General features: G+C 36.6%; 1 protein-coding gene across 4 annotated transcripts in view; it reads right to left on the bottom strand.

The window, feature by feature from the left end:
- Nucleotides 1-181: 181 nt before the first annotated feature.
- dennd5b (DENN/MADD domain containing 5B) overlaps nt 182-12,711 on the bottom strand; it is a 46,073-nt gene continuing 33,543 nt past the window's right edge. For 2 of the 4 annotated variants that reach the window (XM_051889944.1, XM_051889942.1), the window contains 14 exons: nt 11,291-11,422; nt 9,107-9,259; nt 8,936-9,014; nt 7,926-8,007; nt 7,556-7,684; nt 7,075-7,196; nt 6,602-6,747; nt 5,867-5,908; nt 4,634-4,752; nt 4,362-4,549; nt 3,375-3,457; nt 3,134-3,260; nt 2,663-2,837; nt 182-2,559 (listed from right to left, as the gene is read on the bottom strand). In XM_051889944.1, coding sequence (XP_051745904.1) covers nt 2,376-2,559; nt 2,663-2,837; nt 3,134-3,260; nt 3,375-3,457; nt 4,362-4,549; nt 4,634-4,752; nt 5,867-5,908; nt 6,602-6,747; nt 7,075-7,196; nt 7,556-7,684; nt 7,926-8,007; nt 8,936-9,014; nt 9,107-9,259; nt 11,291-11,422 — 1,761 coding nt within the window. In that variant the 3' untranslated portion in view covers nt 182-2,375. The remainder of the gene's footprint in view (nt 2,560-2,662; nt 2,838-3,133; nt 3,261-3,374; nt 3,458-4,361; nt 4,550-4,633; nt 4,753-5,866; nt 5,909-6,601; nt 6,748-7,074; nt 7,197-7,555; nt 7,685-7,925; nt 8,008-8,935; nt 9,015-9,106; nt 9,260-11,290; nt 11,423-12,711) is intronic. The other 2 variants (XM_051889946.1, XM_051889943.1) reach the window with 1 other exon arrangement.

Raw genomic sequence — 12,711 nt, 5'->3', positions numbered from 1 at the left:
TAAAAACACTTATTTGATTCCTATGAGCCAAGTGCTGAACATTTGTTTCACAGATGCCATCAGCATGTCCCTAAACTAAAAATAATGTCGCATTAGGAATGTCCTCTGGGACCTGAAACACCATGCATGTCTAAATATCTTGTCTCCACACACCATTCAAAGTTCAGAGTGGACACAAGTATGGACTTAAGGAGCAATTTTAATGAGCTGCTTCACAAATATAAACATGACGGTGGAACCTACTCATTTTACAAAGGGAGCATTTCATAATATGATTGATGTTTAGAAGCTTTTCGTACGGGGAAGGGAGGGAAACAAAACATTAACCAGTATGGAATGAAACCGAAAGGATTTAGAAGAGGAACAAATTAATTTACAGCAACAGTACTTCTCCAAGATCTAAAACGTCGCATGCATCAGCACTGCAAACAAAGGGACAGTTCCTGCAGTTTCCTCATGCCTCCAGACAGAGGATTCTTTGTGATTTCAGCAACTTTTGGGGCCCAAAACAAAGTCGACTTTTACACAAGATGGACGTTCCATTCTATACAAAGTCTGAACACATCATAAAGTAGATTTACTAAAATAAATAAATGATACAGTGTCAGCTTACTGCATAAATCACCTCAAGATTGAGTTAATCCAAAATCAGACAGTGTCACAAAAGTTCTGTTTGAAAATAAATACATACAAATGATCCGAGTCGTTATAAAAAGAAATAAAATACACAGGTTGATGTACTACAGATCACTTAGATTAATTGCTGAGAGTCTTAAAAAACTAAACCTAAAGTAACATTAAGTGATTCAAAGTTGCATTTCATCTTGTAACAAATGTGTTTACTTGATTTCTCTCAGCATGGATTCCGGATTAAAACTGATGCATAAGAATATAAACATAACTGGTTATTTAAGGACAATACTTCTTAATTTCTAAGCAACGTGCAAGTAATGCAGTAATCAAACATGGATTTACAAAGTAATATGCTGCATTTAGACCTTCAATTAGTGATAAATACAAGGGTTTACACTTTATAATTTAAAGGGATAGTTCACCCAAAAATGAAAATTGAAATTAATCATTTACTCACTTTCAAGTTGTTCCAAACCTGTATAAATTTCTTTGTTCTGCTGAACACAAAGGAAGATATTTTGAAGAAAGTTTGTAACCAGGCCGCTGTGGGGCACCATTTACTTCCATAGTAGGAAAAAAAAAAAATACTATTGAAGTCAATGGTGCCCCAGAACTGTTCAGTTTCCCACATTCTTCAAAATATCTTCCTTTGTGTTCAACAGAACAAAGAAATTTATACAGGTTTGGAACAACTTGAGGGTGAGTAAATGACAGGATTTTTATTTTTGGGTGAACTATCCCTTTAAAGCACCCCATAAGTAACTGTAATATTTAAGATTTGAGAGATTTTAACTGCGACTTTAAGGTTAATGGCAAACAAAGAGTCTGAAAGAGGCTTGTTATTGCTTTCCAGTCTTGATTTCCAGTGTTTCTTTCTTAAACAAAAATTTAAAACATGATACTGAAGTATCTAAGAATGAAGTTAATACTCATTGGCAAAATAAACATCTTCCCAAAGTGTTCATCTGATAAACCAGCCACACACACACACACACACAATACTATCACACATCTTGTAACATACAGCGATTCACATCATGTTGGAATGTCCTTTTTCTCTGAAAATTCATTTGATAGGCTTTTAACCAAGAGAAATGTTTCAAACTGACACCCTCAAATTTGGACTATCCAATGTCAAGAATCTTTCTTACAAACAGACAGCCAATCAGCACATGGATAGCATCAGTTTAACATTGATTTAGTGATAAAATTCAAGTCATTATAAACACTTGATGTCTGAATTTCTCAAGTTTGCCTGTCAAATGCCGGTTATTGAGTGTATCAGACATATAATCTGTCAGAACTAAGGCTCCTCAGCAGTTCAACGGTTCTCAAATGCACAGTATCTTGACATACTTTGCAAAAAACATGCTTCCTACAGTGCTTTCTAGAGAGACGGCACATGATCTGAGGCTGAAACGCTAGCGTATACGACTCTGTCGCTCGCAGACAGATGTGTGTGAAAATGATCACAGGTTTGAAAGCAAAATCCACAGAGAAAAAGTAAGTCTTTCAGTTAGAAAGGGCACAACTCCAAATACTGCTACAAAACACACTTCTGAAGTTCAGAGTTCATTTCTTTGGGGGTGGAGGAGACAGTCATGTTGAGAGAAGCTTCGATAAGTCCTCAGTCTTTCCCTGGTCAGCAAATGCGCAAGGCAGAGTAATTTGTAGAGCCGCTTTGGCCCTGAGGGTGGCAGCAGAGAGGGGGAGCAGTCTGAATTTGACCTCAGCATGAGGAGTTACAGCTCAACGCTTTTCGTAAAGGAGGTCTCCAGCGTGATGGGGAAGTCATTGAGTGTTTCCAGGACACCGACGAGAGAGCTGACGGTGAGTTTGTCTCGAAGTAATGCATTCTCCTCATACATGCGTGTGATGACGGGGCATTCGGCCAGCAGAGGGAGCCACTGCGGCAATAATCGGTCTCTGTGAGAGGGATACACATGCAGACAACTTAAGTACATTTTGCTCTGATTTTCAGATGCTTTATTTACAACAAATGCAACAAAGAACATGTGTGTGTCCTTACCTTGCCCCGAGGCAAACTAGCAGCTGGAACTTGCCATCCTTGCCAATGTTGCGTGGCATATTGTTAATGGCGTTGACGTATCGACAGAAAGATTCACAATTCGGACCAAGAGGCTCTGGTATTTCTTGGAGGTCTCCAATCTGATCTGCATTCTCCATAAATGCTACTATTCTCTCTGTACAACACACAGACACAGCAACACATTCATTATAAACCTAAAAATGTGTATGTTGATGTAGGCAATGAATTATGAAATATCTACATTATTATATATTTAAGCAAACAATAATAATAATAAAAATATTTGCTATCACATAAAAAAAAAATGCTTAAATGGCTCCATTTTGGAGTACTTTTGGGACAAAAATTAACTTTTATTCTGTTTGAGTGAATATCTTTGGTATAGAGCTAAAAAATCTTAGAATAAGTTATTAACTATATACTCTCACAGGGAAACTTAATAAGCTTTACCATAGAAATCCCACACAAAGACATTTTTCTGAAAGATTCGAGCGGAACGGAATCCATGATGGAAGAACTGCTCCAATGCCCAGACCAGACCACCCTCACCACACAGAAGAACTGTAAGACTGCCCCTCTGAAAGCAGACAGTCACAGTTTAGGTTATATAAAAAAAAAAAAAATAATAAAAAAAAAAACAGGTGACAAGGCAAACATAAACTGACAATATTCTTAAGTGGACATGTCATACCTCTTTCTCTGGTTTGTGGAAATGCTTTATAATATTGTTGACTGCTTCACCGATGGATTCCTGTATCTGAACAGTTGTTGGTTCTGAAAAAAGAAGGATTGCATTTAACAAGATAATCAAAAAGGTTTAACACTTAAATACAACAATAGTACTTCATATGAATTATCATTTTAAAAATAGTTAAGAATCATGTGCATTCAAATTAGATGAAGACAGTCATATCAGTAGACTAATAAAAGATTATTTATTTTACAAGGAGAGGTGCCGCTTCATGGAGGCGGCCATTTTGAGATCACATGACCCATCAAATACCAATCACTTAATTTCCCTAATCCCCATGATTTGACACTTTCATTAATAAATTAATAAATTATGGCTGACTATTAACTCTTTCCCCACCACTGACGGAATTTTCTGGCTTTCTGTTTTTTTGCTGTTACACGGTAGGGGGGGGGGGGGGGGGGGGCGCTGTTATGCATCTTCTGAAAGAGCAGAGAATCTCCAGATCGAAACACAGGCAAAAAAGGAACAGTAACAAGTGATAAAAGCATTCCTTATGTACATTGTAGTCTTCGAAAAACAAAATGCGATTTTCTCAGCTTTTTGTTCAAAATGTTTTTTTTTTTTTTAAAAACTAAACTTACCCACATTCAAGTGTTGATAAAAAAAAAAAGAATGTATGAAGCTAATATATATATATATATATATAAAGCAGAGGCTGTTCTTGCATGTTCAGATATTCATACAATAAAATATTTTGGGGGTCATGAAAGTTTTGTGAAAATTATCAAAAATTCTGGCGGTGGTTGGCAATTTAAAAAACACTGGTGGGGAAAGTGTTAAGAGCATTTCTTCAATGTCATTTGTCACTGAAAGCATTTTCATTTATGTGATGCTACATTCAAACCAATAGGTGTCAGTGTAAGTCCAAGACTATGACAAATCAAACATTACCGAGAGCACCTTTGAAATACAAGCTAAACTTACTGTTTCCACGTCCTGTAAGTGACGTGATGCTAATTCGTCGGATCTGGGAAGGCGATCGCTGAAGGGGCGGAGTCTTAGTCCCTCGGCCTCCATCATCATCGTTGCACGGAACTACAAATTCACCAATCAGAACTCGCTCAAGACTTCCATCATCCACACCCTTTCCCAGCCACCTGCCGCACGGGAACCTGGAAAGGATAACAAGTGAATAACAAGAAAGCCATAAAAGGAACAAGACGGAGGGAATGCTAAGAGAACAGAGTAGGCCGTACTTGTATGTGTGGCCAGTGATCTCATTGCGGACCATGACACAATCCACCAGCCACTTGGCAAGCAAGCCAGAATTATCATGACCCAGCTGCACTGTTGTCAACTTCCCGAGGTTCTGACGCTGTTATACACATATACAAAACAGATAATGGGAAAGATGTCAGAGGCATTAAGCAGCTGTCTGAGAATAACTGACCTGTTTGAGGGTGTGTGCTGCATTTTGAAAGTAAGCAGCGGAAGGACATCAAGATAGTGAAAGTGTACAATGTACTATTGCTGGTTTAGACCACAGTAAATATTTTACACAATCTATGGCTCTAAAAAAATATTTAGGGAATTAACTAAATGTAAGTGTACAAGCAGGGTCCAAAATGAACACTCTGAAAGCTTCAAATGAGAGAAAAAAACTGGCTTTGGTGAGTAAATAAAAGTTACTGGCCTGAGCCATCAAAACAAAAATATGAGGAAAAAAATAATGATATACATTGAGGTTAGGGTTATTACAGTTTTGTGGCTTAAAAAAAAAAAAAAAAAAAAAGTGTCACTTTGTATTATAAATATGGCATTTTCTGAATCCACACACCAAGTGTGTCTAACAGTTCATTTTGGATCCTGTGTACAAGTAATAAATAATAATAAAAACATTTTTTACGGTTTATACAGTTGTTAACTGTTAGTCTAATTTTGTAGTCTTGTTTAAGGGGATAGTTCACCCAAAAATGAAAATTCAGTCATTTACTCGCCCTCAAGTTGCTCCAAACCTGTATGAGCACAAAAGAAGATATTTTGAAGAATATGGGTAACCAAACAGTTGCCTTCCCCCCCATTGATTTCCATAGTTTTTTTTTTTTTTTTTTTTTCCTCCATAATATGCAAGTCAATGGGGCCCATCAACTGTTTGGTTACCCATATTCTTCAAAATATCTTCTTTTGTGTTCAGCAGAAGAACAAAATTCATACAGGTTTGGAACAACTCCAGGGTAAGTAAATGATAATTTTCATTTTTGGGTGAACTATTATTTTTATTTTAGATTTTTTTCCATGTTAATCTAGATTTTTTCCCCCATATGTGCACGACAATTGAAAACAGCTGTTGTACAAATTTTGGGAACATTTTAAGGTGGAGAGGAACCCAAAGGAGAAAAAGAGGCGATCTCTCTAAGTGGAGAAGAAAAATGGAGAGATGGATGAATGAAGAGAGAGGGAGGAATAAAATGGAGGGATGTGGACCTAACCTTGAAGGCGATGGAGATGTGCGTGTGAGGCCTAAAGGCAGACTGCGAGAGGACACAGAATGAGTTAGAACATGATGGATGATTGACAGCAAGACAAATGGCAGTGATTGGTTGTATGAGGTGGGATGTAAGAATAACACCTTCCTCAAATGTATAGATTCATGCATATATAGAAGGGTTTTGATCACTAACACATGAATCACCATCTCAGTTTGGGGGAAAAAAAAGAAAATCTGGACCATCAAGAAAATCTTTTGGTGAAAAAAACATTTTCAAAGGCCAAAGCAAAAGAACAAATTTTGTATTTTTTTTTTCATTGAAAAGAATAAAGAGTAAAAGGTTTGGATGATTTATGTTAAGAGAAACAAAAATATTACTAAAAATACTACAAAAAAGGTATGCTACATATAATTATGCTACATATAAAATACTACATATAATTTCTCTTTTTAAATATGAAATGAGACGCTTGTTATTAAGAGATTCACCCTGTTAACTTTCAATTTTGTTTATTTCTTAGATATTTTGCTCAGCTAAACTTTTGTTTAGTCATTTCCATAAACAGTTTCAATGTAGCAGATGTTCGAAAGACCTGCAAGCACACTCAATTCTGCAGATGAGAGGATGGATGATTGTTTCAGTCCCACAGGAAAACAAACTGTGAAACACACTCAAAATAAACTGCTGTATCAGTTTCAGAGCAGAACAGCTGGAGCGTGACATCACAGCACTCACGTCAAACGTCATTTCCAGAACATTCTTTGTGATTTGCAGGATGCCGGAGTCGCCCAGTTCGCCGGACACACACAGCCAAGGGTTGGACGTCGTCATGGCGTTACTAAGCTTCTTGATAGGGATGATAACAGCCCGGTATGGAATCACTGAGGATACAAAAAGAACATAAATCAGGTTGCAACTAAACACAACATTATACAAAAAGACAGAAAAATTAATTTGAAAATATATTCCAAGTTGCCATGCGTCATCCTGTTGACAATGGCAAAACATAAATATAAATTTTTCATGATTGGTCCATCAATCAAACTGTAATGCAGCATCAAATCAATGTCAAGTTCCTGACATGATGGATGCTGTTTTATATGAGAGTTTGCATCAAATATGATCCACATTGATTGACTATGGTAGTTACAGTCCTGGTTTGGACGTGTGCGCGTGTGTGTGCGCGTACGTCTTTCTCTAGGACATACTTATGGTGGTGAAGACGCTGGTAAAGCAGAAGTAGTCCACTGCATTTAGGCTCAGGAGATGAAAGAGAAACTGTTCTTTTTCCTCTTCGCAGCGCAAGAAGGCGTACCGCTTGTACAGCTTCCTGTGGGAACATCTCATGCTTAATAACAGGTGCAGTTACTTGAAACGGGTCAGCATGCGAGTACTTGTGTGCGTCACTCAGAAGTTCTTGTGATGAGTGTGTTTTCTGGTGTATATGTGGGTATCTCAAAGCCTGCAGGTGTGTGTGAGCGTAGTTTGTTTTTTAACGGTATGCCAGCTTCTGTGGCTATTTTCATGGCGAGAAAAGTTTATGGTAAACTATATCAGGTTTTTAAAATCTCTAAAAACATGCTAAAGAATTTTGACAAAAAGTGACAAAAATGTTGGTGGATCTTCTTCTAAAATTTGAAAAATGTAGTGTAGATGGGAGTTTGGATGTGTGTTAAGTATCGTACGTACTTGGTTAAGGCCTGGTTAGACAGCAGCTGTTTGAGATGCTGGGAAAGTAGTTTTTTCTCCAGAGACAGACGGATCCAGGCACGTGCTCGACCTACATCGGTCTTAATCTCTCCCATGTTCTGGATGTGTCTGAGTTGAAAGAGAGAAAGGATGACAGAGAAAGAGAAAAACAAAAGCAATACTGTAATTGATTGTATGTGAGTTGAAATGGCCACAAGCAACGGAACATTGTGGGCGTAAAATCAATCAAAAAAAAAAAAAAAAAAAAATCACGTCACTTAAAAATTACCCAGCTGAATTATTAGACAACCAAACCAATTTAATACGCATTACTGTATACGACAATTGTCCTCAGGCGATAAGCACACACCTCATATCCTGTATGACTGAGACACGTAATGCAGGAAGACCAACACTGGACTCTGGCTTTCGTCTTTCCTGAGCATTAGACACTGTGGAGTAAGAAACAGTTTTAGCACTCTTAAGCAGATTTTAAAGTTGGAATGAAATAGAAATTCACCTATTTTCTAAATGCAAGTTATTGACCTTCTTGTAAATGATTCATCCAAGCAAATTGTTTGACCTTGACATTTTTAACCAAAATATCAGCACTCGATCTTTCAGTGAAACGACTGACTTAGACATCCAGTGACAGACTTCTCCAATCATTGCATCTGCATAAACCCATCTCTTTCTTACAATTGACTGCAAAATTGCATTCAGATCCACCATGCAATCAACAATGAATTGAACCAAGATCCCGTCCTACATTTTTTTTATTTTAGATAATCAGCTTCACTTGAATGTGCGTCACAATACAGAAGATCTGTCACTACTTCTGTTCCATTGAGACTATAAATCCCTTCGTGCAGAGCTTTTAGCCTGTTAGCATACTTAGCATGTAGAAGTGTTATGCCTGAAGACTTCTAGCTACGCAAGCTTAATGTCAAAAAAGCAATTTAAAACCTAACAAGTACGTTTTGCAAGCACTAGCAGTTGTTAACGTCTAAAATTCACAAATATACATGTCCCTTTCAGGTTTTCTAGGAGAATTACTGAGCAATTTAAACTTAGCTAAAGTTTAAAGCTAATTAGCTTGTAAACATGTTTAGCTAAGTGTTGAACTTCCCCAGAAGGCGGCAAAACAAAAGCTTGGGGTCTTAAAAAAAAAAAAAAAAAAAAAAAAAAAAACGCATACAGTGTTTTACGTACAAGTATATTTACACTATGTTGTGCAAGACGAATCTAAATGCGGCCCTACAGAAATTGACACCCCTAAAAGTCATTCTATATTTTGCAGAGTGACTTCAGTAGAGTTGTTTCTGGTCTTACAATCTCATACGCATTTATGAGGAAAGTTTTTTTTTTTTTTTTTTGTACCTGGAGACTCTGACAGCATTTCGTTTTTCTCTTCTCTTGCCTGGTAGTGCAATAAATGAGACCACAGCGCAGACTTTCCCTGTGAACCAGGATGACAGCACACAAATATTTCTGAGCATTAGGCTGCACTTGTTATAATGTGAAATTTATTTCCATTTGTTTGTGTCTCACCTGTTTGACCTGTAGGCCATGGCTCCATATTCTCTCCAGCAGGTCACACAGACTGGCTATAAGCGTGTTCTCCTCCAGACCGGTGATGTTTGCCTCTCCATGTCCCAGTTCAACAGCCTCTCTGCCCATTTTCTCCACCAACATTCGCTTGGTCTGAACATCCATTGAAAAACATCATTACCAAAACATCATACCAGACATTTCAATCTTGATTTAGTCTAAAGACTTTAAAGCAGCAGACAAGCGGGTCAGACTAATAATTATTGTTGTATAATGAATTTCATTTCACCAATGCATTTCTATGACTTTTACAAGACCTGTCCAGTGGTTCATGATTACTGAATAAGGATATTAAAAATCATTACACAGAGATTATTGGGGCAGATTTCCATTTGCATGTTAAGTATCAAGCATTTGAATTAATAAATGCAAGCAATTATACTTAATAGTTTACTTAACTGTCTCCAGCAAAACTCCTAACAGACAGACCAATGACTATGTACAATATCTAGTCATCGAAATATTTTAGAGCAGTGAAATGATTATTTAAACAATACTTTTATATTTATATTGGTAACACTTTATTTTAGTGTAACTGTTACATGTATGTACTGTAGTAATAACGGTAAATTATGCATAATTACATGAAACTAACCCTAATCCTAACCCTATTCATTACTTAAATGTAGAATTACTCTGTAACAATGACACCTTATAATAAAGTGTAACCTTTATTTTTTATTAATAACAATTACTTTTAAAATTCAAAAAAGGAAGTAATAGTAATAGAATTATAATTTTAAAAGGTCCCTGATATTTCCATTAGGAATGCACCAACATTACAATTCTTGTTGATATGTAAGCTCTATTATAAGCTGCATTATTTTGATGTCATGGCCAGTAACCAACCAATGGCTGATAAATTCTATATTATGTTATATAAATAAAAAATAAAATATATGAATTTAAAAAAAAATCAGTTGTTTTAAATGCTACAAATAAATTCAGGAATCGTTGCATTATAATGCACAATAGGAAAATGGATATTCATTGAGATTTGCTAAACATTATGTTTATCGGTGTATTAAATCATTACCATTTTTAAAGATTAACTTTAAAGGATTAGTTCACTTCCGAATTCAAATTTCCTGATAATTTACTCACCCCCATGTCATCCAAGATGTTTATGTCTTTCTTTCTTCAGTCGAAAAGAAATTAGGGTTTTTGAGGAGAACATTTCAGGATTTTCAGGACTTCACCGGTTACCAATGGTTCGATGGTCCAAATTGCAGTTTCAATGCAGCTTCAAAGAGCTCTACACGATCCCAGACGAGGAATAAGGGTCTTATCTTGCGAAACAATCTGTCATTTTCAAAAAAAATTAATATTTATACTTTTTAACCACAAATGCTCATCTTGCACTAGCTCTGCGATGCGCCATGCATTACGTAATCATGTTGGAAAGGTCACGTGTGACACAGGCAGAAGTACCAAGCAAGTGTTTACAAAGCAAACATGTAAAGACTAAGTCAAACAGCCTTTACAAAAAAAAAAAAAAAAAAAAAAAAAAAAGGTACAACAGTAATGTCGGACGATTTTGAAGTTTTTTGCCCTATCACGGTACTTCCGCCTACGTCACAAGTGACCTTTCCGACATGATTACGTAATGTGCATCACAGAGCAGTGCAAGACGAGCATTTGTGGTTAAAAAGTATATCATTTTCATTTTTTTTAGAAAACGACCAATCGTTTCGGTAGATAAGACCCTTATTCCTCATCTGGGATTGTGTAGAGCTCTTTGAAGCTGCAATGAAACTGCAATTTGGACCTTCAAACCATTGAAGTCCATTATATTGAGAAAAATCCTGGAATGTTTTCCTTAAAAACCTCAATTGAAGACTGAAGAAAGAACGACATGATCTTGGATGACATGGGGATGAGTAAATTATCAGGAAATTTTAATTCTGAAATGAACTAATCCTTTAAGTGAGCATTTAATGACAACAAAGGTAATCTAAACTAGGAAATATGCATGTACATATATATAGTATTGATCAATACAAACACCTTTAAAATTGTTTGATGACAGACTGATATAAAAATTCTAAGTTTTCCATAACTGTGGGATCCCCAGTTAAAATGTACACAAATACCTTCATATATGCATATTAAACTCATCCTAACCTTCATCTTGCATTCTTTCAGTAAACCCTCCACAAACTTCCAGTTGGTCTGAGCGATGACTGCAGGGGAGAGGTCCGATAATTTGGGTTGTCTCAGGTTCTTCCCCAGGTTACGGGCCTCCTGCATGTACTTCTATACGAAGAGATCAGGACACCGATATTGAAGAGACCAAACACATTTACAAAGGTTCAAACACACTCACACAAGTAACTGTTGAAATGTTTGAAAGTTTTTGCTTTGTATTAAAACATTTTCTATACAGGACAAACAAGATAACTTGGGGTACAACAGGGGGGTGATTATAAAGCAGAGGATTTTTCTTTTTTTGTGGGGTCCTGTGGAGTTTGTGATTGTTGAGTGATTCGCTAAGCACTCACTACTGAAACTCTGGTTTATAAGAGCGTGTGGGAAAATCCAGGAGCAGATTTGAGTGCAGCAGAGTTCAAAGGTCACTATGTGTCTGAGGGGAAGGGCTTCAAGGAATTTGTCCGTCAGGGAGGAGTTTGTTAAGGGCATGTCAGGAATGTTTTAAGTCGGTCATATAACGACAGGCCTCCACATACCAGACAGCAGGCTGAGAAGGACTTTTTAGGTGGTTTAATAGGCAGGGGTGGCGCCTTATCCCACTCCCAGAAAGCCATAGAGTTCTGCAGGAGCAAACACCCCTCCACCTGTTGCGAGGTGGTACGACCCACACCCCACAGCATCCAAACGACACACGCACACAGAAACGATGAAGAAACAAAAGAAAAGGAAAGAAAAAGCAGCATGCGAGGCAGTCAGACAAGAAAAGACAAGTGAGAAAACACCAAGACACTTGAAAGAGAAAATGCAAGCTCAAAAGTAAGAAAAAAGCAGACAAATGAAGAAATGAGAACAGACAGATTCACAAAAAGCCCAAGAGGCCTTTGTACTAAAGCATGATTCATCAAAAACCATTTACAAGTCAAATTTTATGTAAATCACTTAAAGCCCTGAAGACCATTTACATGATTCAGACATCAGGAATTATGTGATTTATGGATAATTGCTGTCATTATCATGTCAGTATTATAAATCCCGAGTAATAGCTCACTGATTGAAAAATCCTGACATCCGTTTTACTGTTCTTTGGCACGTTTATGAGATATGTAACAACAACTAATTGCTGTATGAATCATTCATTTGAGTCAGATCTTTTCAAATGATTCGATTGATCTGATTGATCTTATAAAACTGGTCTGAATTGTTCAGTGATTCGGTTGTAGTGGCTTTCGAATAGGGATGATAAAGGACTTTAATATTGGTCAGTATTATAGTTATTTTGTTATGGTTTTTGTCATTTTTTTTTATATTTAAAGCTTAAATTATTTTTATTTTAGTACTTCTACTACATATTTGTTTTATGTTTTATTTTATTTCAGCTTTATTTCAATTACCAA

The sequence above is a fragment of the Ctenopharyngodon idella genome, chromosome 4 (assembly GCF_019924925.1).
Source record: "Ctenopharyngodon idella isolate HZGC_01 chromosome 4, HZGC01, whole genome shotgun sequence".
In the NCBI taxonomy this organism is placed as follows: Eukaryota; Metazoa; Chordata; class Actinopteri; order Cypriniformes; family Xenocyprididae; genus Ctenopharyngodon; species Ctenopharyngodon idella.
This window is presented reverse-complemented; position numbering and strand designations above follow the sequence as displayed.